The 24,592-nt window shown below is 46.7% G+C and overlaps 1 protein-coding gene across 1 annotated transcript in view; it reads left to right on the forward strand.

Moving 5' to 3' along the window:
- Positions 1–24,592, forward strand: part of FBXO41 (F-box protein 41) — a 37,529-nt gene that overhangs the window by 11,894 nt on the left and 1,043 nt on the right. Inside the window, exons 3-10 of the mRNA XM_063309967.1 lie at positions 3,043–3,122; positions 3,984–4,339; positions 5,571–5,806; positions 10,183–10,298; positions 12,826–12,978; positions 18,557–18,652; positions 20,408–20,526; positions 21,689–21,847. Coding sequence (XP_063166037.1) covers positions 3,043–3,122; positions 3,984–4,339; positions 5,571–5,806; positions 10,183–10,298; positions 12,826–12,978; positions 18,557–18,652; positions 20,408–20,526; positions 21,689–21,847 — 1,315 coding nt within the window. The remainder of the gene's footprint in view (positions 1–3,042; positions 3,123–3,983; positions 4,340–5,570; positions 5,807–10,182; positions 10,299–12,825; positions 12,979–18,556; positions 18,653–20,407; positions 20,527–21,688; positions 21,848–24,592) is intronic.

The raw sequence follows: 24,592 nt of genomic DNA on the forward strand, positions 1-24,592 counted from the left end.
GGAAATACTGGAAGGAGTATTTAGAGATTAGTGGGTCTGGTGGATTGGTTAAAGGCGTGGATTGGAAGCCAGGAGACCGTGAGTTCTAGTCCTGCCTTAGGCAAAACCAGCTGGGGGACTTGGGGCCAGTCCCTCTCTCAGCCCTAGGAAGGAGGCAGGTAGGAAGGTTGTAAGAATCAGGGTAAAAGTTCTGGGGAATCAGCTTGTGAAGGGAACATGCCATTGCATGGGTACAAGAGATGGCAGCAAGCGAAGTTTGGGAAGTTCACTGAGGCTTCATACCATCCAGGAGGTGTGCAGACCAGATGTCTGCTCTTCAGCCGGTACATAGTGAACATCTGTTCTCGTTCCCAACTGGTCATCCTTAAAATCAATATTCCCTCAAAGTATGCTTTGGTCTGTGAAAAGGTAATAAGGTTCTTCTTTATTCTCAAACGATCATGCAAAACCATACTGAACATTGTTCTTCTCAGCCTCGGCTCTGATGAGGTGGATTGACAATCTTTAACCCGTATCCTTGGAGACTGCTAAGTTATCCAAGTTGCATAGTTACTGAGTTATGCATTACAGGGTCTAGCTACAGTATGTTGCGTAGGGCATCTACGTTGGAACAAGATGGCTTCTCACTAGAAAATGGTTCCTCCTGACAGACAAGCACTCTCACAGCTGGGATGTTGGACGCCTTGCTGAGTCCTTTGCCATGGTCAGGGCACATCCAGGTTGGAATGAGATTAGCACCACCCAGGATCTCTGTAGGGCAAGAGGACCAATTAGGAGGACCTACTCCAGGTATCGTATGAATCCAGCGGTGTTCCAGTCAGCACTTGGAGATGCTCCCAGCAATCTGGAGGCAGTTCTCTCAGGAGCCTGGTTGCATACTGGGAGTAAGAGGTGACTGGAGCATTACTGTGGAAGAGCCCCACTCTGACAGCAGACTTTGAAGTGCTCCTTGATTTACTGAGGAGCTATGGGAGATGACGAAGCAGCAGAAACACACCTGGAGCACAGGTGCATTGAATAGGGGCACAAAAGCTGACGTTCAAGCCTCCACTGTGGCGGTAAAGGCAGCGAGGCCCTGGTACTTCCACCCCCACTGCAACAGCAGGTTGTCACCCCACAGCCCCGTTTAAGGTTACTCATTTCCTGTTAAGGAGCAGAGAATGGGGAGAATCTGTCACCAGGTTTCTGCAGCACTTTTGCACAGCATTTTGCCAACAAAGTCGCTCAGGTCTGTCAGAATCTTGACCCCCCACGGGCGAGGTCTGTGGTGCTGTCTGAAGCCATTTTCTGTACCTGTATTGGAGATTCATTTCTGATACATTTACTAGAGATGGGGAACAAGATGAAGAAAAGTCCAGCTACGGACGTGTAGGTAGAAAGGGTGAGGATAGCATATGGGCTGTTGAGAGGCATGAAAGATTGCTGAAAGAAGCGAAAAATAGCTGTGTACAAAGGAATGGTCTGCCCACGTTGTTTGGGGAGGTGAATATGTCAGGCGAAACAGCAAAGTAAGTTGAATGCAGTGGGAATGAGGTGCTTAAGTGTCCGTAGTAAAACAAGATGAGCGAGAGTGAAGAATGAATGGAGGCTGAAAGAATGTGGGCTGAACGCAGAAGTAAAGGAGCTACTTCCACATTTCTCCATCTTTAGTCATTTTACCAGGGAACAGAAATGTGCCTCCGTGTCCCGGTTGCAAGTGTTAATAACTTGGAGTCACTCCATTTTCCCTGTCACTGTGGATTGAGTGCAAAAGTGGGTAACCAGTAGGTTGAGATGGTTTGGTCATAATAAGAGAAGGAATGAGGATCAAGCTGGTAGAGCGAGCATATGACAGAAGAGGAAATGGGGAGGGAAAACTAACACTGTTGGGTAGAGTTGCTGAGAACTTGAAAGAAAGAGGGAGGAAGTTTAACAAACCAAAAGCAATGCATGAAATGGTATACAGGTAGTCCTCACTTAATGACCATTTGTTTAGTGATGGTTCGGACTTACAACTGCTGAAAAAAATAGACTTACGACCTGTCCTCACACTTACAACTGTCGCAGCATTCTCCCACGGTCACATGATCACAATTTGGGTGCTTGGCAACCAGTTCGCATTTATGACCATCACAGCATCCTGTGGTCACGTGATCGCCATTTATGACCTTCCTGGCCAGCTTCTGGCAAGCAAAATCAATGGGGAACCACATGATTCACTTAATGACCACATGGTTTGCTTAACACCCACAGTGATTCACTTAACGACTGCCACAAAAATGGTTGTAGAATCAGATCAGATTCGCTTAATGACCTGTTCACTTAACAACTGAAATTCTGGTCCCAGTTGTGGTTGTTAAGCAAGGATTACCTGTATTGATATGGTAGAAGCCATGAAGGTTTGCGAGGAGAGAAAGATATGGAGACATGTAAACAGTGATGTTGGCATTAAATAGGTTTACTTATATTTTCTTTTTTTCATTATTTCATGCCTTCAATTTCTTTTTCTTACGCCATTTTTGTCCTTTGCTTTATGTTGGTTGTTCAGAAAGGGAATAGCACGGCGGTTATGTATGTGTGTGCATATGTAGGTAATATGTAATAAAATCAACATTTTAAAACACAGGAATATGAATGAGATAAACTCCCGTTTAAATCATTAATTTAATTCAGTTTTACAACCTGTTTTGATTTGAACTCGGGAGGCAGTTTGGAAAATGGATCCAGCCGGTTTGGGACATCGGGACAAATTCAGAGGCTTCTCCTTCCGCTTGGTTATTTGATCTGGCGATCTCTTTTGACTCCGAGATTCTGTGAAATTGCCTGCCAATCAGATTCTGACTTTCAAAAAAGCGGCACACCTCTGCTGAAAAGAATGGCCTGAAACACTGCAGTCGTTCTCTGCAAAAAACGATCCCCCTTTTAAAGTAATGGGAATTTAAACCACAAGCTTCCGTCATCTGTACGTCTCTTTAGGTGGGTGGTGCCAGATTGGGAGCAAGAATGAACGGTTTAATTGGTGTGTGATGAAAGGAACTGACCTCCACTTCACTGTCTTCGCAGAGAGACAAGCACTCGATGCCTGAAACGACCCCGCACGGCTCCTACGCCGTTTCCAATCAGAGATCGTCATCCAGCACCGGGTATGGAATCAACTTGCATTGTGAGCTTTGCCCGTCTGGCCGCTTCACTTTTTTATGCAACGTTATGCGAGTTTTAGGAGCCTTTCCAAAATCAAGATGTCCCTCTGCCTCCTCCAGGGAAAGGAAATGTGACAGTGACTCTCCGGCATATTCTCTGAATGTGAATCCTTTTAGGCACGCTTGTTCTCCATCATGGGACCGTGGCTAAAAAGCAGATTAAAAGCTTAGCCCATCGGCAGGACCTGGCTTAGCAAATAAGTTGTGGGATCGCCTAGACCCAACAGCATGTATTCCGTTGTGGCATGGCCAGCCAAATTCAGCGTTTTGGAAACCTCGGATCTCATTTCAAAACTGGCCTGCTTCTGGTCCTTACGACTCTGCAAACAGGCTTTGTTCACTCTCTGGAAGCAGGGCGCAACGTACGGGCGCCGGCTTTCTGGGAACCAGGGGTGGCTCTTTCCTTTGCCTAATTCCCAGCTTGTAAAAGATGATACAAAATCAGCAGATGCATGTAACTTAAGGGACGTAGTTAGAATATTTGGAGGGCGAAAACAGCCCAGTTTCATGCTGAGATTGTGTGCCTTTCTTGGCTTAACTTGCAAACTCTTTGAAACATGGGAGGAAAAAGACCCACTTAGAGGGGAAAGGGTGGGGGGCTTGCAATCTGCAAACCCCATATTCTGATGCTCCCTGGGGTCAAGCCAATGGGGTCTCCTCAGCAGCCTCTTAAAAACACGAGGGCTGCAACTGCACAGTTCAGAGACCAGAGGTGTTGCCCCACCTCTGGGGGTCTTGTCCAGATGACTCTGGGTTGGCCTTTGGATCCACCCAGATCCTTGATTTCTGGCTCTCTGATTCCAGGGCCTCCAGCCGTGCCAAAGTGGTCTCTCAGAGTTCAGGCTGCTACGACAGCGACAGTCCTGAAGCTTACCCCGGGGGCGAGAACAGCAACGGGCCGCCGTACCAGCCCCGAGGGCTGGAGAGCGGCTTTGACCGGCCTGCCGGGGTGCGCAGCTCGGCCTTGCGCAGGCAGGCCATCCAGAACTGGCACCGCCGGCCATACCGCAACAGCACCGAGGGCGAGGAGGGGGACATCTCCGACATTGGATCCCGGACCACCGAGTCGGAGGCTGAGATGTGGGAGCTGGAGCCCAGGGCGCCGGCTGAGGCCCAGCAGGTGAATTTCTCCAGGGCAGGAAACAATTCCCGGATGGCAGGTAGGTTTCGCCCGCCGAGAGGGGAGGAGAGGTGGCTTGCGCTGGGAAATGGAGCAGGGAGGGAGGAGCTCTCCTTGGCTGCACAAAGGGATCGTGAACCGGCTCTTGTGAACCGGCTGTGAATTCATCGGAAGGGCAACCTTCGAGAAATGCATTTCTGGGGAACCAAGATGGTGATGGAAATTGGATAGCCTGTGCTTAATCCCATGGGGATATCTACAGGACCAGCTTTTTCCAGTGCTCCCTGCCCTTTGGACATGCCATCTGCAGGGATCCTGGAATTCGCCCCTCTTAGTCACTGCCCCTTTCTCTGAAACCGCATTACCCAGATACTAGAAGGGCCCCGAGTGTGTTAGCTTTTGGTAAAGCGATTAAGACCTATGAACTTCGGTCTGAAAAGCTGCATTTGTTCCCTCCTGTAGAGAGAATGTCTATACAGGTAGTCCTCAACTTACAACTACAATTGGGACTGGAATGCCCATCGCTAAGCAAGGTGGCCGTTAAGTGAGTCACACCCAATTTTACGACCCTTTTTGCTGCAGTCATTAGGCGAATCACTGTGGTCATTAAGTGAACATGTGGTCATTAAGCGAATCTGGCTCTCCCAATGACTTTGCTTGTCAGAAGCCAGCTGGGAAGGTTGCAAATGGCAATCTCGTGACCCCGGGATGTTGCAACTGTCGTAAATACATCCTGGTTGCCAAGCGCCTGAATTTCGATCACATGACTGCAGGGATGCTGTGATGCTCATAAGTGCAAGGACTGGTCACAAGTCACTTTTTTCAGCACCTTTGTAACTTTGAACAGTCGCTAAACAAATGGTCATAAGTCGAGGACTACCTGTACGTCTCACGGCTGTCCTCCAGGTGATTTATATCACTGTTGTATATTGTTTTAATCCTACTGCTGTTTGGAAGCCTGCATGATTGGGCAGCTTATCAGCAACCACAAAGGAGCGAGCACGCCCTGGAGCTTCCTTTCCTACCAAATGTCCTCTTGCAAACAGTCCTGCCATGCTTTGCGAGGCTCCTTGGCCAGGAACAGGGCACTGACTGGCTCCCTGAAGCTGCAACCTCATTTTCGTTTTCCTGGAGCTGAGCCTTACTGGACACGGGGCAGGTTCTGCTCAGTGGAAGCTCGCTGAACTGTGGGCTGAGGTCCCCCAGAGAACCTGCTTCTTCTCTGGTTGCTGAGCAGTTCCAGGTGGAGATGCGCCATGTTTGTGCCTCAGCCAGGTCCGATGCTGGGAAAGCTGTCCGGCCCGAGCGGGGGAGCCCATCCCGTTCCAACGAGGTCATCAGCCCAGAGATCCTCAAGATGCGAGCTGCCCTGTTTTGCATCTTCACGTACCTCAACACCAAGACCCTGCTGAGGGCCGCCGAGGTCTGCAGGGACTGGAAATTTGTGGCACGGCACCCAGCAGTGTGGACCCGAGTGATGCTGGAAAATGCCAGAGTCTCCTCAAAGGTAACATGGGCTCTCTGCAGCTGTGCCTTGGGAAGGGGCTTTGTTCTTCTCAGAGGCCCTTTTATTTATTATTGTATTTCATTGTCCAAACCGCAACAGGTATAGGTAGCCCTCCCTTAAGTACCACAATTGGGACCGGAATTTTGGTTGCTAAGTGAAGCTGTAATTAAGTGAATCTGACCTGATTTTTTTTGTGGTGGGCATTAAGCAAATCACCACGGGTTGTTAAGCTAGCCATGTGGTCATTAAGCAAATCATGTGGTTTCCCCATTGATTTTGTTTTCCAGAAGCCAGCCAAGAAGGTCGACCATGGGACATTAGGACAGTCATAAATGTGAACTGGTTGCCAAGTGCCCAAATTGTGATCACATGACTGCAGGGACACTGCGGTGGTCATAAGTGTGAGAACTGGTCATAAGTCATTTTTTTCAACACTGTTGTAAGTCTGAACCATCACTAAACAAATGGTTGTTAAGCAAGGACTAGCTGTACTGTTAGTTCTAATCTGTTTTTTAACTTTGACTAATCTACAGGTAGTCCTTGCTTAACAGCCATTCATTTAGTGACGGTTCAGACTTGCAACGGTGTTGAAAAAAATGGCGCTGAAAAAACTGACTTAGGCTGGTCCTTGGACTTATGATTATTGCAGCATCCCGCAGTCACGTGATTACCATTTTCGACCTTCCCAGCCAGCTTCCGGCAAGCAAAATCAATGACAAACTGCGTGATTCTCTTAACAACCACATGGTTCACTTAACATCAGCAGTGATTTGCTTAATGCCCACCACAAAAAAGGTCATGGAATCAGGTTGGATTCGCTTAATGACCGCATTTCATAGCAACCGAAATTTTGGTCTCAATTGTGGTTGTTAAGCGAGGATTACCTGTATTTGGAGGGGGGGGATTTAAGCTTTGGTGCTAACTGCTTTCAGACTTGTCAGAGTAGAAAGATGGGGGGATAAGTAAAATAAATGACCAATGGATATACTATTCACTCCCAAATTGTCCTGGACAGCTTGCAAGAAAAACATACAAACTTAAAAAACAGGAGCAGAAAATCTCCTTAACCAGATCTAAAAGTCTTGGATTAAAAAAAAAAGGGGGGTTTTAAGTCTCTTCTGAAATCTGAATATGGGAAGGGAGGTGCCTCAGTTCCAGCACGGTGTTCATTCACAACAAATGCCCATCACAAAAAAAAAAAAAAGCAAAATTAGCTTTTGATATTAAACGTTTCTTTGCGGGATCTGTTAAAGATCCTTTGCCCCACGGTAAAGCTTTGGGCCGAAGCAAAACTGGAAAGAAGGAGTTGTTCCTGCCGGTATTTTGTATTAAGCCAAGTAACTCTTTGAACCCTGAATGGTTGGTCTTGCAACTTGGCCTTCTAAATGACGTTCCCTCAGTTGGGTTCTTGGTGTTCTCCTAGCTTGCTCTCCTTCTTGAGATGTTTTGCTGCCAGGCCAGGGCACTTCATCAGCTTTCTGACAGGGAGTGAGCTTTGGCGGCTGTTCACATTTAACAGCTTGTCCTACCAGCCTCGTGTTTGTGGGTGTTTGTTCTTCTTTCATTGTTCCTGCTTATCTGGACATTGGTTCCTAGGCGTGCAATGGAGAAGAATGTGCTTATGGGCGCTGGCTTCTTTCCTCAGCCCTTGGTTGCTTCCTTTCTTGCATTGTTTATAGGTGGAGCTTCTGTTAATGTATCTCTTAACAGCTGATTTCTCAGAATGCTAAAACTTCTCTTGTGTGGTTGGGTCTGGCTTGGTCTAAGATGTCAGCGGTTTCCCAACTGAAATCGTGGTTGCCGTCGTGTGATGAGATTAAGGCTTTTTCATCCTGTCTTCTGACTGCCAGTTCATGGGAGGGTTCTGCCAATCTCCCTTTGGTCCTACCTGGCTTTCACAGTCCTCGTGCTGCGTGTTGTAAATGACTCCTGTTTTTGTCTCCATTAGCAGTTGGGTCTTTGAGTTGCTTAGGATGCTTTAGAGCAGAGTTTCCTAAACTTGGCAACTTTAAGATGTGTGGACTTCAACTCCCAGAATTGTTCAAGATGCGTGGACTTCAACTCCTGTGCTGGCTGGGGAAATCTGGGAGTTGAAGTCCACGCATTTTAAAGTTGCAAAGTTTGAGACACACTGCTTTAGAGGGATTTTGTTGGAAGCCAGAAGGTTTTGGATACAAATACATACGCTAATTCAGAAGATTTTAAAGACTAAGGTACAATTGAAACCAGAGGCTTTTCTTTTGGGACTGATGGACAGACAGCTGGAAAAAAGTCATGGGACTTGGTTTTTATATATGACAACCGCAGTGAGATTATTGCATGCACAAAGCCGGAAAGGTTCAGCACTGCCCACAATGGAGGGGTGGCTGGTGAAGATGATGGAATGTGTGGAGATGGCTAAACCGACTTCCCTGATTAGAGAAAAAACAGTATCTACATTTATGGCTGATTGGAAACCCTTTACGGGCTATTTGCATGAAACAGAAAAAAATGAACTTATGATCTGTGGTTTTGATGGCTGGAAAAAAATAGATAACAGAAAAAAGAGAGTTTTTCTTCTTGTAACCATAAAGTAAGAGAAAATGTTGCAATCTTACTTGTATTTGCTGCAAAGAAAATCGAAAGCTTCTTCTATTTCTTTTTATTTTTTCATTTTGCAGTTTTGTCCTTTCTTTAGTTTTTATCACCTGTTTAAAACTTTTAATAAAATGTGTGTCCGTCTGTCTCCGTGTCTGTGTGTATGAGGGATTTGGTTGGTTATGGGCTCCTGTGATGCCAAGGAGTTGTGGTAACCTTCTGGTAGTTTCTAGGATGCTTTTGATGTATGGAAAAGTTAACCTTTTCATGGGTAAGTGGGTTGTGTTGCAATTGGGTGTGTGGATATACACTCTTTGATGAAGTTCCATTCTTTTGGAACACGTTGTATAGATAGACTATTCCTGATTTTTGGAGTTCTTGAGTTATTGCAAAGTGTTGTCACTCATCTGAAGAGGACGGTTACAAAGCCTCTTTTGTGCGGGGTTGGCTGTTGCTGTGGTAGTTGAGCCCTTGATGGATGAGGGTTGCTTTACCATGCCCTTGGGTTTGCAGTTTGCCATTGTTTTCTCTGGTGAAAAGAATGTCCAGAAGGGTGCTGTTACCAGATGATGTGATCTAGCCAGGTAATGAAACGTCTGCAGGAAGAAAAGCAAACTTGGAGAACACCGGGAACCCAGCAATGCAACCCTGAGCTGCAGATTTTATTATTTATGTATCTATCTATCTATTTATTTCAGAAGATTTCTGTGGCCCCTCCATCTTAAAACAACCCTGTTGGCTCTCTCCATTATTGCAATGTTTCCTGTGCTTTTTGAGGATCTTCCTGATCACAATTCCAATTAATTGCCTTGGCTGGCCTATAACTCTTCTATTCTTGTTCTGTAGCTCTTCTTTAGCAGTGTTTATTAATAATTCTATCTGGCTTGATTTTTTTTTTAATTTTGAAGTTCTGACAAGGATTTTAATTATGATGGGTTGGGTTATTGGGTGATACGCTACCTTGAGAAAAGCCATTTTGGGAGCTGACGTGTAAAATCCTATAAGTACATTAAATGTGTCGGCCTCACAAGCTTCTTGGGAGCGTCCGAGAGTTGCCTGGATGTTGTGTGAAGCGACGTTCCCCATTTCTTCTTCTCCTACGTGGTAATTCAAGCTTCCAAGTCAAAGCATGCACTTGTGCACAGTGTCATGAAAACTGTGGCTGACTTGAGTGGACTTACATGGAAGATTGGTTGTCCTGGTGGGGTTTGGAATGGATACCTGCTTAGATTTTTATTCAGATTAAATATTTGTCCCACACTGATTGCCAGTTTATTTATTTACTCTCTCTATCCCAGCTTTCTGCTTGTTGGACACACGCCAGCTAACAATAAAGAATAAAACTTAGCATCCAATTTAAAAAACCAGTTAAAATTAACAATTTATTAACTCAAACTCTCTGAAAGGTCTTGAATTCCAATAACAAGGCTCTCTTCTCTTCATCTTCCAAAGCGCCCCTCCCTGCAGCCTTAAAGCTGAACCCTGTTCCAAGATAGATCAAAACCAAACCTTTGAACTGTGCCCGGGAAACCACTGGCACAGGATGGATGTGATTTGTTCCAATACTTTGCGTCAGGTTGAAACATCGCTGCCTTTTTTGCACCGACGGAAGCTTCTGGATGGTTTTCGATTAAACCCATGTGCTGGTCAAGCTGGGCTTTAACCCAGCTGTGGGTCCTACTCCGTTTCAACATGAAGTATGGGTCTAGCACACGCAGATGCCGAAGACCGCCTCTCTCTTTCTCTCCGCTGCACGGTGTCTTTGGGTAACAGATGCTCTCTCTTTTTTTCGTCCACAGTTCCTGGTCATGCTTTCACAGTGGTGCACCCAGACACACTCACTCACCCTCCAAAATCTCAAGCCCAGGCAAAGGGGCAAGAAGGAGACGAAGGAGGATTACATGAAAAGCACAAGGTGAGGAAGAACCGTGGAACTTGGTGAGACTTGCCGTGTGGCCCGGTGGTCCCCACTTTTCCTGGCTTGGGAGAAGAGCTGCAGAAGCGTCCCAGGTGGCTGTCCACAGACTAGCAACCTCTGGCGTTGGCACTGGAGGCAGGGCCCTAGTTTGGGACCTTTGGCGGGGGCGCACGTGTCTAGCGGTTGGTGTTTTTAATGACCCTCGCCATTTTAGTTGGTTTTTCGTTTTAACGTGATTGTCTGTTTTTGTTTGATCTCCACCTGGAGTTTCCTGGATAGGTGGGTGGCCATATGGATTGAGTTAATAAATTGAAAATTAATACAACACGGTACAAGAATTCCCATCGTCCCCAGCCTGCACGGCTCTCAGATGCCGTTGGGAAGGCTGGAGGTCGGCAATGACTTGGGGCCGGCTTCTCCCCCCAAAGATTCTTGGAAATGCGACTCTGCAACCCGAGACTTGAGCAGGGTTTCCCAGCCTTAGCGGGTTTATGATGTGTGGACTTCAACTCCCAGGATTCCCCAGCCAGCACATGTGGACTTCAACTCCCAGAATTCCCCAGCCAGCACATGTGGACTTCAACTCCCAGGATTCCCCAGCCAGCACATGTGGACTTCAACTCCCAGAATTCCCCAGCCAGCATGTTTCCACTGCTCTGGAGGAAACGGTTAAAATCTCTTTTGAAATTGGGCCAGCGGGCCACATGCATTAGAGAGGAATTCTTTTCAGTGAGTCCTGAGTCCCTGCATGGTTTGTAGGTAAGCACAATGGCTGCTTCCATCATACTAGTCACCAGGGCCATCTTATAGGACGGCCGAAAGGGTCAGGGAAGCCCTGGCTGTGTCCATGCAACCTATTTTTATTTATTTAATGAATTAATGCACAGGCCGCCTGACTCTCATACAACTCTGCCCAGCTTGAACAGAACCAAAATGTAAGACCTATTTAAAAAAAACAACACAGTCCAGAACAGCAAAGTAATCGAAACCCGGTCGGTCAAAACAAGCAAAAGAACCAAAGTGGGGCTCCACCCTGTCTTCCTCGGAGAACCCCCCGTCTTCAAGAGTTTCCTCAGCACCACGAGGGTGGGAGCAAACCCTTTATTTGTGTGTGTGTGGGGGGGTGTCAGGTATACATTGCACCTTTCACTCAGGAGATCCCTCCTCCCATTTTCCCCTGTGACAATCCTGCAAGGTAGGTCAGACTGGGGGATAGAAACTGGCCCAACGTCGCCCCAGGGGATTCTGTAGCTAAGGGTGGACTTGAATCCGGGTCTCCCAGCTTCTAGTCCAACACCTTCACTGCTAGACCATGTTGTCTTTCTGAGGAATTTAGCCTTCCTGCCTATACATACCTAGATGGATCTAGATGTCTATAGCGTTCCTTCCCCAGATTTTCCGTGTACCACCAGCCCTGGAGAGTTGGTTGGATAGCTGATAAATGAATAGACATTGGTTTCATTTTAGTTGCCCGTTTGGTATGCCACCGTAATCACATCGCTGATTCCTGGCAATTATTTAGTGATTCCTTATTTGTTTATTAGTTTTATATCCCACTTTTTGTTTAAAAGTTCAGGGCGGTGTCCGTAGCGCACTCTCTTGCTATTTTGCCCAACAACAACAGCCCTGTGAGGTAGGCTGGGCTGGGGATGGTGTCTAACCCAAAGCCACCCAAGAAACTTCCATGGCTGAGGATGATATCTAACCACACTGGTCCTCTTAATTTAATTTGATCGCTGGCTTCATTCGTCTTCCTCTGCTTGCACATTCTATCCGATTGATCACAAACCCAATCTCTGGGTTTGCATGGCACATGTTAAGCCATGAAAGACTAGCTAACCTTAAAACAGAGCTGTTGGGGCTGGGGTCTATATTCTGCTCTTCCTCTGAGCTGCGGCCAGAAACTGGCTGAGTTTAACTAAGTCAGTTAAAGACCTGATCTGTTTGCTGGTGGCTTAGTGGGGTGTATGAGCCCAGCCACAGCTGCCCAGTACAAGCCACAAAAGCATCATCACACAAATGATGGAATAAATGTCATTTGCTTGATGACATCTGTGATGTCACCTCCTCTCCATGGAACCAGTGAATCCAGCTGGTTTGGCTGCTGCAAAGAATTTGGAGTCCAAACGGCTGGGGAATTCTGGGAGTTGAAGTCCACACATCTTAAAGGGGCCAAGTCTGAAAAACACTGATTTAAATCATCCCCTTTCCAAAGGAGCTGCACTGATTTTTTTTTCTTTTGCCTAGTTTTTGCCTAGGGCTGAGAACAATGAAGAACAAACACGGGCGTTTTATAGCACAACCTGCAAACAAAACTGCAGTGTAAATAACCCTGCAGCTATCAGCATAGCTTCGTCTTGGCTTAATCGTCATTCCCACTTCCCCTGAAGAGTTTTAATTTGCAGAAAGGGCTCACTACGGACATAACAAAATCCACAGAGCCGTCCTTTGAAGGAAACCGCAATGGTGACAAGGCGTTCAAAAGACTTTGCCCTTTTCATTCTTTTGGGATTTGTCTTGCCAGGGGATGCCTTGAAGCGGGACTGGAATCCTTACTCAAAGCCTCCGGGAGTAACCTCTTGATCCTACGGGTTTCGCACTGCCCCAACATTTTGACGGATCGCTCCCTCTGGCTGGCCAGCTGCTACTGCCGAGCCCTCCAGGCCGTCACCTACCGGTAAGCGGGTGCGTTGGGGCCCCCAACCAATTCGGACTTTCTCATTCAGAGGAGGAAGACTTACCGTGTGTTGTTGGCGAACCTCAGCCCAAGGCTGGCCCAGTTTGGCCAAGTCATCCCCAAAGATACCTTTTTTAGCAAGATTTAGCTGCCTGTTGGGGAAGCGTGTGCCAAATGATCTAGTTACTGCCATTTTTGAGAGTGGTTCAGCTTCTCTTTCCCACAGCGCAAAGGGTTGTTGCATGGTCCGACGTTCTGCACCAAAAGGAAATTAAAAATAGTACAGAAAGGACTGTAGCCACAGGGCGAATCGGGTCCCACCCTGTGTTATTGGCCCTCTCCTTAGTGCCAGCCAGAATCACCGTCGCTTGCAAGCCAGGTTTTTTGTCCTGGCAGCTTCGCTTTCTTCTCTGGCATGCATAATTGGGGCATTCTTGGGGAGAAGGTGTGGAGATCGAATCTAATAAAGGGAGTTGCGTTGATGCTGCAGAAAAGTAAATTCCACCAATCTGGATTGTACAGGTGGGAAACAGATGGGAACAAACCCTCCCTCACTAGAGGGAGATCCAACCTGGAAACAGGGATGAATTTCCTGACAGTGGGAACTATTAAGCAGTGGAACAGCTGGCCTCCCGGAGCTGTGGGTGCTCCATCGCTGGAGGCTTTCAAGAAAAGATGGGACAACCATCTGTCCGAGATGGTCTGAGGATTCCTGGGGTGGGACTAGAAGGCCTCCAAGGTCCCTTCCAACTCTTATGATTCTGTGAAGCCTCCATCATTGCTGCATCCTTATTTGGGACCAATAAAAATGAAAACAGGACTCCGGGCAGCCCTGTTGTCTGTGTGTGCTGCCCCAAATTTGGGCTGCTGATACAAAGTGGTACAACCCAGAGGCATATGTGAGTCCCAGAGAGAACAACAGCAGACTTGGCACCGCTGCCAACCAGACGGTCCTCCTTGGCACTGCACGGAGAAGAGAGAGGAGGAGGTGTGAAATAATCACAGCCTTTCCTCTTCCCGTCAGGGCTGGAGGAGCAGCAAGAGAACAAAAGATTGTGGGGGGGGGTGGCACCCCTGAGCGCCCTCGGTAGGACTTTGTTCTTGGCACAGCCATCACAGCCAAGGAGTGGAGCGCTCCAGAGGGAAGTAAGCAGTTATTCTGCTGTCAAGCTGGCAGGGAGAAACCGTGTCATTAGCCCAGCTGGCATCAGCAAGTGGGATTGTCTGGGTTTAGGAAAGGGGGTGGGGGGCAGCCCTCAAAATATCTGGGATCCTTTATGGAGCTGGAGGCTGAGCTTTGCAAAATCACATCAGCGGTTTGGGGTCTGCTCTGGGACCCCCTGTCCATCTTGGGCGCGTTTCAGTTTTCAGAAAAACAGACGGCTCCCAACGACTGGGAAAGAAGGGCTGGGCTGCGCAGAACAAGGTGGTGGGATCCTGATTCAGGAGGCTGGAAAAGGGGGGTGTCTTTTTAAAACATGCATAAAAATGCCTTGTGGGTAAACAAGCAAACATAGATATATAGTAAGCAGAAGAAAAAAAAATGAGTTAGCTTGCTGTCTTGAAGAGGTGTGTAGAATTCTTCATGGGGTCAGCAATATACATGGGGAAATGATTTTCTTTATCTCACATTATATTAGAGCTTGGGGTCCTTACTGAGAAGTAAACTCAAGAGCAGCATTTTTTAAACTTGGCCACTTGAGATTGTGCGGACTTCAACTTCCAGAATTCCCGAGCCAGTGTGGCCGGTTGGGGAATTCTGGGAGTTGAAGTCCACATAGTCTAAAGTGGCCAAGTTTGAAAAACACTGCTTTGGGTGTTTAACCTTCTGGCAAAGAGTTGGTATCAGTACACTTGTTCCAAGTAAATTGTTTTTCAAGTTACACTACCCTGTTTAAATTTTACTGTTAATGCTTTAATAGCTGGCATGCAATGTTGTTGAGTATTTGGCAGGGGTATCTGCAGGGCATAGTCAAAAAATTTAAGATGGTAGCCACAATGGTGTGATCAAAGCTCCCCCCATTTTTATGAGCGTTGCACATAAAAGTGGTTAGAGCTTTGACCACACCCTCATGGCCTCTACCTTGACCATACCCCGTGGACACCCCTGGTATTGGCTCTACAAGCTGTCATGTGCAAGACACATAAGCGCATGTATGAAATTGCACATGCAACATTTATCTGGGGAAAAAGGTCTTTGTCTTGAATTTTGAACATTTGCAAATATTAGGGTTGGCTTGAATATCTGGCTCTAGCAACCAGCTAGATTTGGTTACTTGATGTTGGAGATTGTAAGACACCAGGCCTGTATGGAGCCTTCCTGCTGAAGAACAGTCAGTGTTTTTCATGCTGGCTGGGGAATTCTGGGGGTTGAAGTCCACTCATCTTAAAGTGGCCCAGTTTGAAGAACACCGGTGCAGGTGCTCTCAGTACTTCGGTTTGATCATGTTCAGGACATCAAGTTCTTCCTCCGCGGATCAGGCATTTAAGATTATTTTCAGTTCTGCTTCTCCATAAGCAGTGCTGTTGTCTATTTGCGGGCAAGCCCTCTGACTCATTTGCCGTGGCGTTTTGTTTCTGCTAGAGGAAATTAGTAGAATAGGCGACACGTCGCTTGTCAAGGGTGGCTGTGTGGAAGGGCAGGTTCAAAATGGCATTAAGAAATAACACTGCTTCTAAGAATAGAGGGTTGCCAGAGACACAGGGCTGGGGAGGAGGGGATTGCATAACCAGTGGGAGAGGATGGAACAATTTCCCCCATGGCAGAAATTTCCAGAGCAGATTGTGTGAAAAAAAACAAACCCGCACTCACCACCCTGACATCTGCTGTGTTGGCTTCTCCATTCTTGCCATTCTTTCTCAGTCAGCCTGGAGATGATCAATTTATGGAATCTAAGAGGGCACCGTGTAGACAACCAGCTCTAGAGGCCATCAAACGCTCCCCTGGCCCTTTCTTGCCCACACCAGAGCTTTGGTGAGGCAGAACATAGACCTGATTCTGGTTAAGTCCTCAGGGGAGCTCTCCAGTTAAAGGTGACTTAACTTCATACAGCTTACTTCTGAGTAGGAACAGTTTTGTCCTGGCTTGCAAGAACAGTCAGGCAGCATCTCAGCAGGTGAGGAGAACCCCAAGGATGATCTTGGAGAGCTGTGTGGCAACAGTTACGAAAATTTGCTTTAAGCCTGGGACGTGAAGAAACACAGGTTTTCCAAAGTCATCTCTGTGGCTTCCACAACATCTGAGGAGGCTGCAGATGTTGCTGAATTATTCCACTCAACCCATTGTAGGTGAGCAGCATCTCGAGAACCAAAGGCCTCCCAACAACTGGGGGACTAGATCTCCTGGTTTTGCAGTCTTACCCAGCTGGGTCTGCCCATGCTCTTTAGTGTTTTGGTCCTCCTTCACAACCAAGACAGAAGGGTCATGAAGTGCTATGGGAAGCTGTTCCATGCCATGCCATGCCATGCCATGCCATGCCATACCATACCATACCATTCTATCCTATCCTATCCTATCCTATCCTATCCTATCCTATCCTATCCTATCCTATCCATTAGTCCATGAAGACACAGATGGCAGCTGCTTCCTGGTGCTTTAGACAGGAACATTTCCAGCCTTGCATGGAGATGTTGGAGATGGAGCTTGGGAACATGTGCATGATGAAAGGTATGTGTTGGATCACTTGGCTCCTACAGCCCTTCTCACTGGCCAGGATGTGATGCTCCAGAAAAAGATGGAAGAGCAAGGCACTCTTGGTGATTCAAGGGCTACAGCTTTGAGGTTCAAGCACCAACTTGCAGACGATCCCCGATCAGAGATCAGGGCATGGAAGTGCCTCTCTGCCTGGGACTCCAGAGTACCATAGCCACTCTGGGTAGATGCTAGTACCTGATCATAGTTTGAGTCCAGTGGTCAGGCTTGGAGAAATGCACTTTGCTAGATCTGTGGGTCTCCTGTATGCAGTCTCCCATCCTCTCCATTCCTCTCTCCCTCTTTTTCACTCAGGATAATCTGGTGTACCTGCCCAGCTTGGCAGCTCTCTAATCTGTCACGATGATTCATCCCTTTTAATTAAGGCCCTGCCAAACAATCCAGGAGCCTTGGCGGGCTGCTCCTGCAGAGGCAGATGAGTGTTTCCAGAAAACTGAAGCTTGCTTATTTTTAGGCTCATCTCTAGGGTAGAACTGGGTCATTCCAAAATGACAAAGAGCCAAGCTAGTTTTTAAAGGTTATTTTTATTAATTGATTTATTTGCCACCTCTAAGACTCTAGGGCAGGGTTTCTCAACCAGGGTTCTCTGGTACCTTGGGGTTCCACAAGAGGTCACTGGGGGTTTCCTGGGAGATCACGATTTATTTAAAAAATTATTTCAAATTTGGGCAACTTCACTTAAAGAGGTAAGCTTCATTATTTATTTTCAGTTTAAGAACACCGTTAATGCATCTATACAGGCCTACCCATGAAACGAATATAATAATTTTGTAACTCCTGGCCTATATTTGAGCCTGAATGTGCAGGGGTTCCCCAAGGTCTGAAAAGTATTTCAAGTGTCCGTCCTGGGTCAAAAGTTTGAGAAAGGGTGCTCTGGGGGATGTACAGCACTTTATAATGCTATCATTGTAAAGAGAGAAAGGGACTGAGCGCTGAAGATTGGTGCTTATGCTGCACCCCCGTCTCATGACAAAGAGGCATCTTCCCACTAAAATCCACCCATTTGCTAAGTTTTAGTCCAGTTTTCGTTTAGGCTTGTTGTCGTCTACATGCCCACTTGCATCTACAAGGATGTGCAGGCACTTCCTACTGGAGGGTTCTGCAGTGATCTGGGCACCCCCAAACCCACAATGGAAACCTCCCCTTCATTTTGCCCTGTGATGGGAAGCATAAATAACTTCTCCCAGATCCTTGATTTCTGTCTGGCTTGTTTAGAAACAAGCACAGCCTACCTCTGAGGATGGATGGATGGATTGATGGGGAGATATATAGACAGACAGACAGATTTAATTAATTTTTATCCCGCCTTTATTATTTTTATAAATAACTCAAGGTGGTGAATGTACCTAATACTCCTTCCTCCTCCTCTTTTTCCCACGACAGCAACCCTGTGAGGTGGGTTGGGCTGAGAGAGAGGGACAGGCCCAAGCTCACCCAGCCGGCTTCCATGCCTAAGGCCAGACTAGAACTCACCGCCTCCTGGTTCCTAGCCCAGCACCTTAACCACTACAGATCAGGCCACTTCTGATCCACAAATTAAGTTACACTTCTCTCCAACTCTGCCCTCATTCTGTGATTAAAAAAAAAAAAAAGACAAATATCCGCATTTGTTTTCCCATGCAGCTTCTCTACCAGACCCATCTGTATGTCTCTCTTCCTAGTCTGTGCCAGTTTATACCTGGGTTTAGGGGTTTTCTGAAGAACAACTGCATTCTGACTCATATGCTAGTTGGAAACTTGGAGTCCACCTTCTCCCTACCGGCATCCCAGCCTGGCATTCAGATTGCCATCAAAGCCCATCAGTATGGGCCTTCTCCAGAAGAATTAATCTGTCTTTTTTTTTTTTTTGCAATTTCCCTGGTCCAGGAGTTCCACCGATCCTGTGGGCCACGAAGTCATTTGGGCCTTGGGAGCAGGGTGTCGAGACATCATCTCTCTGCAGGTGGCACCCCTCCACCCTTGGTAAGGGCACCCCCGGACATTCATGAGGCCCCTTCTTTCTCTTTTCAACACCCCCCACCCCACCCCTGCCAATTCACACCCAAATTGCAGCAGAAGTGGACGTCATCCTGAAATGGCTTAAGGAGAAGGTTAAGTCTCCATCTCCTTTCTGTGGGATATGCTCAGTGTCATGCCCACAGGGTTGCTGAAATCAAACTTAGTAGGAACACCATCCAGGTACACCTGGGTAAAGGCAAAATGGGAAGTGTTTTGAGTCAAGTGCGATTGGGCTGTTTTCTGGGCAATCTTGCGGACTGTTGCCTTCTTCCTGGGTTTTTTTTTCCCAACTTCAACCCAGTCTAGCTGCAGACCAGGGAATTCCTGGTGGTCTCCCATCCAGTTAAGCTTCAGGCTTTCCCTACTTGTTTGAACTCAAGATTGCTCACAGACCTTTTCTACCTGAGGAAAGAATGATGTTGGAAAGATAGGAAGGACCCATATTTTTCCCATTGTATGTCAGCAAAACAGCCTGACACGGATCTTCTGAGCAGGAACAAATTCTGACTGTTAACAGCCTCTCCATATTTGCTTATCTGCTTGGCTCAACCAGGTTTTGTGCCTTTTTTAAAAATACAGAGAAAGTTAATATTTGCTATAACACTCCCCCACCCCCACCCCAGGATGTAGTTGAGCTATCTGGGTACTGACCTCCCGTCGCTTTTGGTGTCACCAATGCTCAGTCCATTCACACATGCATTGGGTCAATGGGTGCATTCAGACAACACCCTGAATTAACCCATATTCTGGGCTTGAATGAGATGCTAAGTGATAAACTAAGCAAATGGGCAGGATGGGTACAACAAGCTCAGCTCACAAGCTTGGTATGTTGGGCAAATCCTGCTGAACCGTCTAGGCTTTGTTGGTGACCGACAGATTTTTTCCTTTTCAAACGTAGCATGTGAATGCAAAAAAGTGAATTAAGAAACTTGGATTCTATGTTGGGTCCTGAATTAGCTCATCTTCTGCATTCACACATTACTCTGAACCCTGGCCCACCCCAATGGGCTGGGTTTGTGTGGCACACTCAGCCACCTAAAAAAATCCTCAAACCTTAATTAAGCTTATTAAATCTTGCATGAATGCACCTGCAGGGTCTTTCCCTGAGCCCTTTACTTTACTTATATACTTATTTAATTTTTATCCCACCTTTATTGTTTTTATAAATAACTCAAGGCAGCGAACATCCCTAATACTCCTTCCTCCTCCTCTTTTCCACACAACAACCCTGTGAGGTGGGTTGGGCTGAGAGAGAGGGACTAGCCCAAAGTCACCCAGCTGGCTTTCATGCCTAAGGCGGGACTAGAACTCACCGTCTCCTGTTTTCTAGCCCAGTGCCTTAACCACTAGGCCAAACTGGCTCTAGACACATGTTGTGAATTCTGTGAACACCATCCTCTCTGTGAAAAGTATAAACCTGCAAAGTTCGACATGCAGGACAGTCTCTTGGCCAGGCTGGCACTCGGCAGTTGGCGCTGTTGCTGTTTCCAAGTTTGGCCTGCAGCGGACCCAAGTCAGAGAGGTGGACCCCTGCTCCAGAGAGCCTGCCCACCAGTGCTGACCACCTCAGATTAGGCAGAAGAGTGCTTGGGCTGTCTGGAGGTCAAGCAATCAGACGGCAACCAGCTCCCTTGACCAGCCGTGTTCTTAATTTGTATCTCCATGACATGATCTCCATGATTAGCATCTTGCCTTTCTTCTTCTAAAAATCTTTTCCAGCCAGCAACCCACCCGGTTCAGCAACCGCTGCCTGCAGATGATTGGGCGTTGCTGGCCACACTTGAGAGCGCTGGGCGTCGGAGGGGCAGGGTGTGGCCTGCAGGGACTGGCCTCCTTAGGTAAGTCCAGATTTGGGACCTTTTCTGGCCAAGAAAGAAGGAAGGAAAAGAGAAATGGAAGGTCTTCTTCTCCTGTCTCCAGACTGACCGTGATTTAAAGTGCCAAGAGAAAAGGGGCGGTTGTGTTTGCTGAAGCTGTATTCATGACACTAAGCCATGGTTTCTAGAATAAGCTTCAGGGACAGATTCACACTGCACAAAACTATCCTCCATGGCTTGCAGGCCCCAAGGGCTGAGTTCACACAACACTGGAAGCCCGAACCAAGCAAACCATAATAAGGTGTAGGATGACAAGCCAGTCCAACCAGGATCCATAAGGCTGGATGTGTTCAGTGCCTACTAGCTGGGCCATTAAGGTGCCACCCTGGAGACAGCAGGAAATTTTTGTTACTTCCCAGGTCTTTGTAGTTCAGGGTGCAAGATGTCCTTCGCCCTCTTCTGCACGTTGGCTGGAGGGTGGATGGTGAGCCCAGATTGCCTCATAGGCTTCTTGGTACATTTCAACTTCAGCTGCTTTAGAGGGCATTGGGAGGGTGAAGATGGCAGTGTGGGGGCCCTCCGGGTCAGCAAAGGATGGCAGACCAGCCTCCCCAGCTGTCAGATTTCACACAGACGTGGCAATAAATCTTCCTTACTCCAGAAACTCAAACCCACATTCTGGAACCAGCTAACTGAAGAAGCTTTGCTGACTTGATCCAGCTGGATGAACTGCTTTATTGCAGGCAAGAAAGAAGTTGAGTTGAGGCAGAAGATCTGCCTCCTCCGCAACACAGGAATCAGGTCCTTTAGCTATGCAGCCCCAAGGTTTAAATCCGAGGTCTTTTCCTCCCTCCCTTGTGAGTCAATAGACTCTCAGTTGCTATTCTCCTGGCCTTCAGCGTCAGAGACTGTGTTGACATAACAGTTTGGTCCAGCCTGAGCTGGGCTGGTTCATACCACACCAACTTCTGCCATTACATCAACCTCCACCAGGTAGGTGGGGACTCCACCTTTTTCAGAATGGCTGGGAATCCTTGAGGTGGTCTAGCCCCTTCCAGAAGATACTTGATAGAAGCCTTCAGAAGGTAACTGTGCAAGGACTGCTGTCTCCTGAGCATGACTTTCCTGTTGCAAAGTCCAGGGCTGGCCTGTCGGACTCTCAAATGGGTTTCTTTCCTATTAGCCCGGAACTGCATGCGTCTCCAAGTGCTGGAGCTGGACCACGTGACAGAGGTCAACCAGGAGGTGGCGGCCGAGGTGTGTCGGGAAGGCCTGAAAGGCTTGGAGATGCTGGTTCTGACATCCACCCCCGTCACCCCCAAAGCCTTACTGCATTTCAACAGTGAGTGGGAGCTCCAGCAGGGTTGGCTTGAGAGCACCGTCCCTTGGAAGGGAATTACGGGACCTGTTTTTATTTCTGCAAGTTGTTGCAGAGATGATAGGGCTGTGAAAGCTGGGCTATGTAAATCTGGGCCAGCTACTAGATGGTGGCAAAAGGCTAGAGTCTTCTGTGTCCCTTTGCTAACTTCTAGATCAGTGTTGCTCAACCTTGGCTGCTTTACGCTGTGTGGACTTCAACTCCCAGAATTCCCCAGCCAGCATGGTTGGCTGGGGAATTCTGGGAGTTGAAGTCCACACAGCTTAAAGAGGCCAAGGTTGAGCAACACTGATCTAGAGGTTACCTGAATATTGCAGCCCAGATATTGCAGCTTTAAATATTAGCCCCCGCTTGTTTATTGCTGTGCAGAGCCAGATATTTGCAATATACAAGACTTGGCCACACGACTGTAAGTGTGTTTACTTAGAAGTCACACTGACGTGAGTGGGGGCCACTGCTGTCCCATGGAAGGGTGTGTAGCATTGCGGCTTTTTCTTCATTGCACAAAAAAATCAGTCCTGTTGGCCAGCTATTCCTGTGGTGGTTAAAATGGAACTGTTACCCAAAGGTCCATAAATTGTGATGCTCTGTTAAGATAAGGCAGGATGGGACCTTCAGTCCCTTCTTTTAGAAGAAGCTGCTGCCCTCAGCATTTTATTTTATTTTATTTTATTTTATTTTTTACTTTATTTTATTTTGTTTTATTTGGATACCTTTTATTGTTCTTGGTGTTTTAATCCAGGCTGCCTGTTTGTGTGGGTTTTAATTGTCTCACTGTTTGGGGGATTTTGAAAGCTACCCAGAGTCTTCTTGAGTGGCTGGCCATAACAAATCTAATTAAATTAAATTACTCACATAAAAGTGCAGGATAGCCAATCCTCCTGAATACTCAACAAGTCTGCCCTTAACACTCAGCAGTCCTCTTGCTGATGAAATCTGTGAAATCATCCGTCTACAGATTGATACACGTTGCTGATTAATCTAGTAATTAAAAGCTTGCAGCCCCATTAATTAAATAGAAGAACATCCTTTCCTGTTCCGTTTTGAGAGACCTCAGAGAAATTCATCTTCTGGGGACGGAGCAGCCGTTAACAAAAATAGCAGTTCTTGTCATAATTAAGAGCCAGCGCAAATACATAGTGCCAACCCAGAAGCGTAGTCTGATCCCGAGGGCTCCAGGCTCATCGTTCGCTGCAAAGGGATCGCCCTGCTCAAGTGGATTCAAAGGACTTGGGTGAAGATGCTGGTGAAGCCCACCGTCACTTTTAATTCCATCATTCCCCAGCTGACCTTCTGCTCCACATTTGGGGAGAACTTTCCATAGCTCAAATCTTTGCACTTTGTCCTATGCTTTCCCTGAAGGAACAAATATACAAATATTGAGATGGGCACTTTACTCTGGGCGGCAATGTATCTTAATGTTTGTATTATTTTAATGGTTTTTATTGTTAAAAATTTTATTCTCTGCCCAAAGTCACTTGGTGAGATGGGCAGCCATACCAATTAAATACATACAGTACATACATACATGCATCCCTCGTCACATTCAGGGCAGTTTTCAACAAGCTGCTAAAGAGCAAAGATCAGATTTGCTTATTCTCCCTTGGCAGAAGGCGAGATAGATAGATAGATAGATAGATAGATAGATAGATAGATAGATAGATAGATAGATAGATAGATAGATAGATAAGAAAGATAGATAGATAGATAGATAAGAAAGATAGATAGATAAGAAAGATAGAAAGATATTAAGAGAGAGGAAGGAAGGAAGGAAGGAAGGAAGGAAGGAAGGAAGGAAGGAAGGAAGGAAGGAAGGAAGGAAGGAAGGAAGGAAGGAAGGAAGGAAGGATATTGAGAGAGGGAGAGAGAGAAAGAAAAAAAACGAAAGATATTGAGAGAGAGATAGGTAGATAGGAAGAGATTGATAGACTGATAGATTGATATTGAGAGAAAGGTAGATTGATAGATTGATTGATTGATTGATTGATAGATACTGAGAGGTAGACAGGTAGAGAGAGAGAGGTAGATTGTTTGATCGATCAATAGACAGACAGATATTGAGAGAGTGGTTGGTAGGTAGGTAGGTAGATATATATAGAGAGAGGTAGATAGGTAGAGAGAGAGGTAGAAAGATAGATAAATACATTGATAGGTAGATAGGTATATTGACAGATAAATAGATGTATATTGATAGAGAGACCGACCGACAGACAGACCGACAGATCTTCTCCAGCGCCATTAAAACTGAGTCCATCCAGATCAATATTGGAACAGCTGATTCTTAGGGGACAGCTTTGCATTTCTAATGTTAATATTCTAATAATGATAATGATAATAATCATAGTATATTAAACTTATATGGCACCTAACTCCCAGCAACTCTGTACTGTTATATTGGAATATAAAGATCCACGTGGCAAGGAGGCAAAAGGTCGGTCATCTTTGCACTTTTCCACCATTTAGCTGGTCTTTTAACAGCAGCTTTGGGAGACAGAGCTCAGCAGCTGATTTCCCCGGGGTGGTGGTGGTGGTGGTGGTGGTGGTGAGGGTTCTCATTTGCTAATTGATGCCAATCAAGCCATTGCTTCAGGCCAAAGAACTGGACAAACTGATTTTCTGCTCTACCAACACCCCAGGCACTCTCCCCCTATTGCACCCAGCAGGGAGGGGTGTCAAAAAAGGCAAGATGGCATCCGCAACCATGCAGTC

Source organism: Candoia aspera, chromosome 8 (assembly GCF_035149785.1).
Source record: "Candoia aspera isolate rCanAsp1 chromosome 8, rCanAsp1.hap2, whole genome shotgun sequence".
NCBI classification, from domain to species: Eukaryota; Metazoa; Chordata; class Lepidosauria; order Squamata; family Boidae; genus Candoia; species Candoia aspera.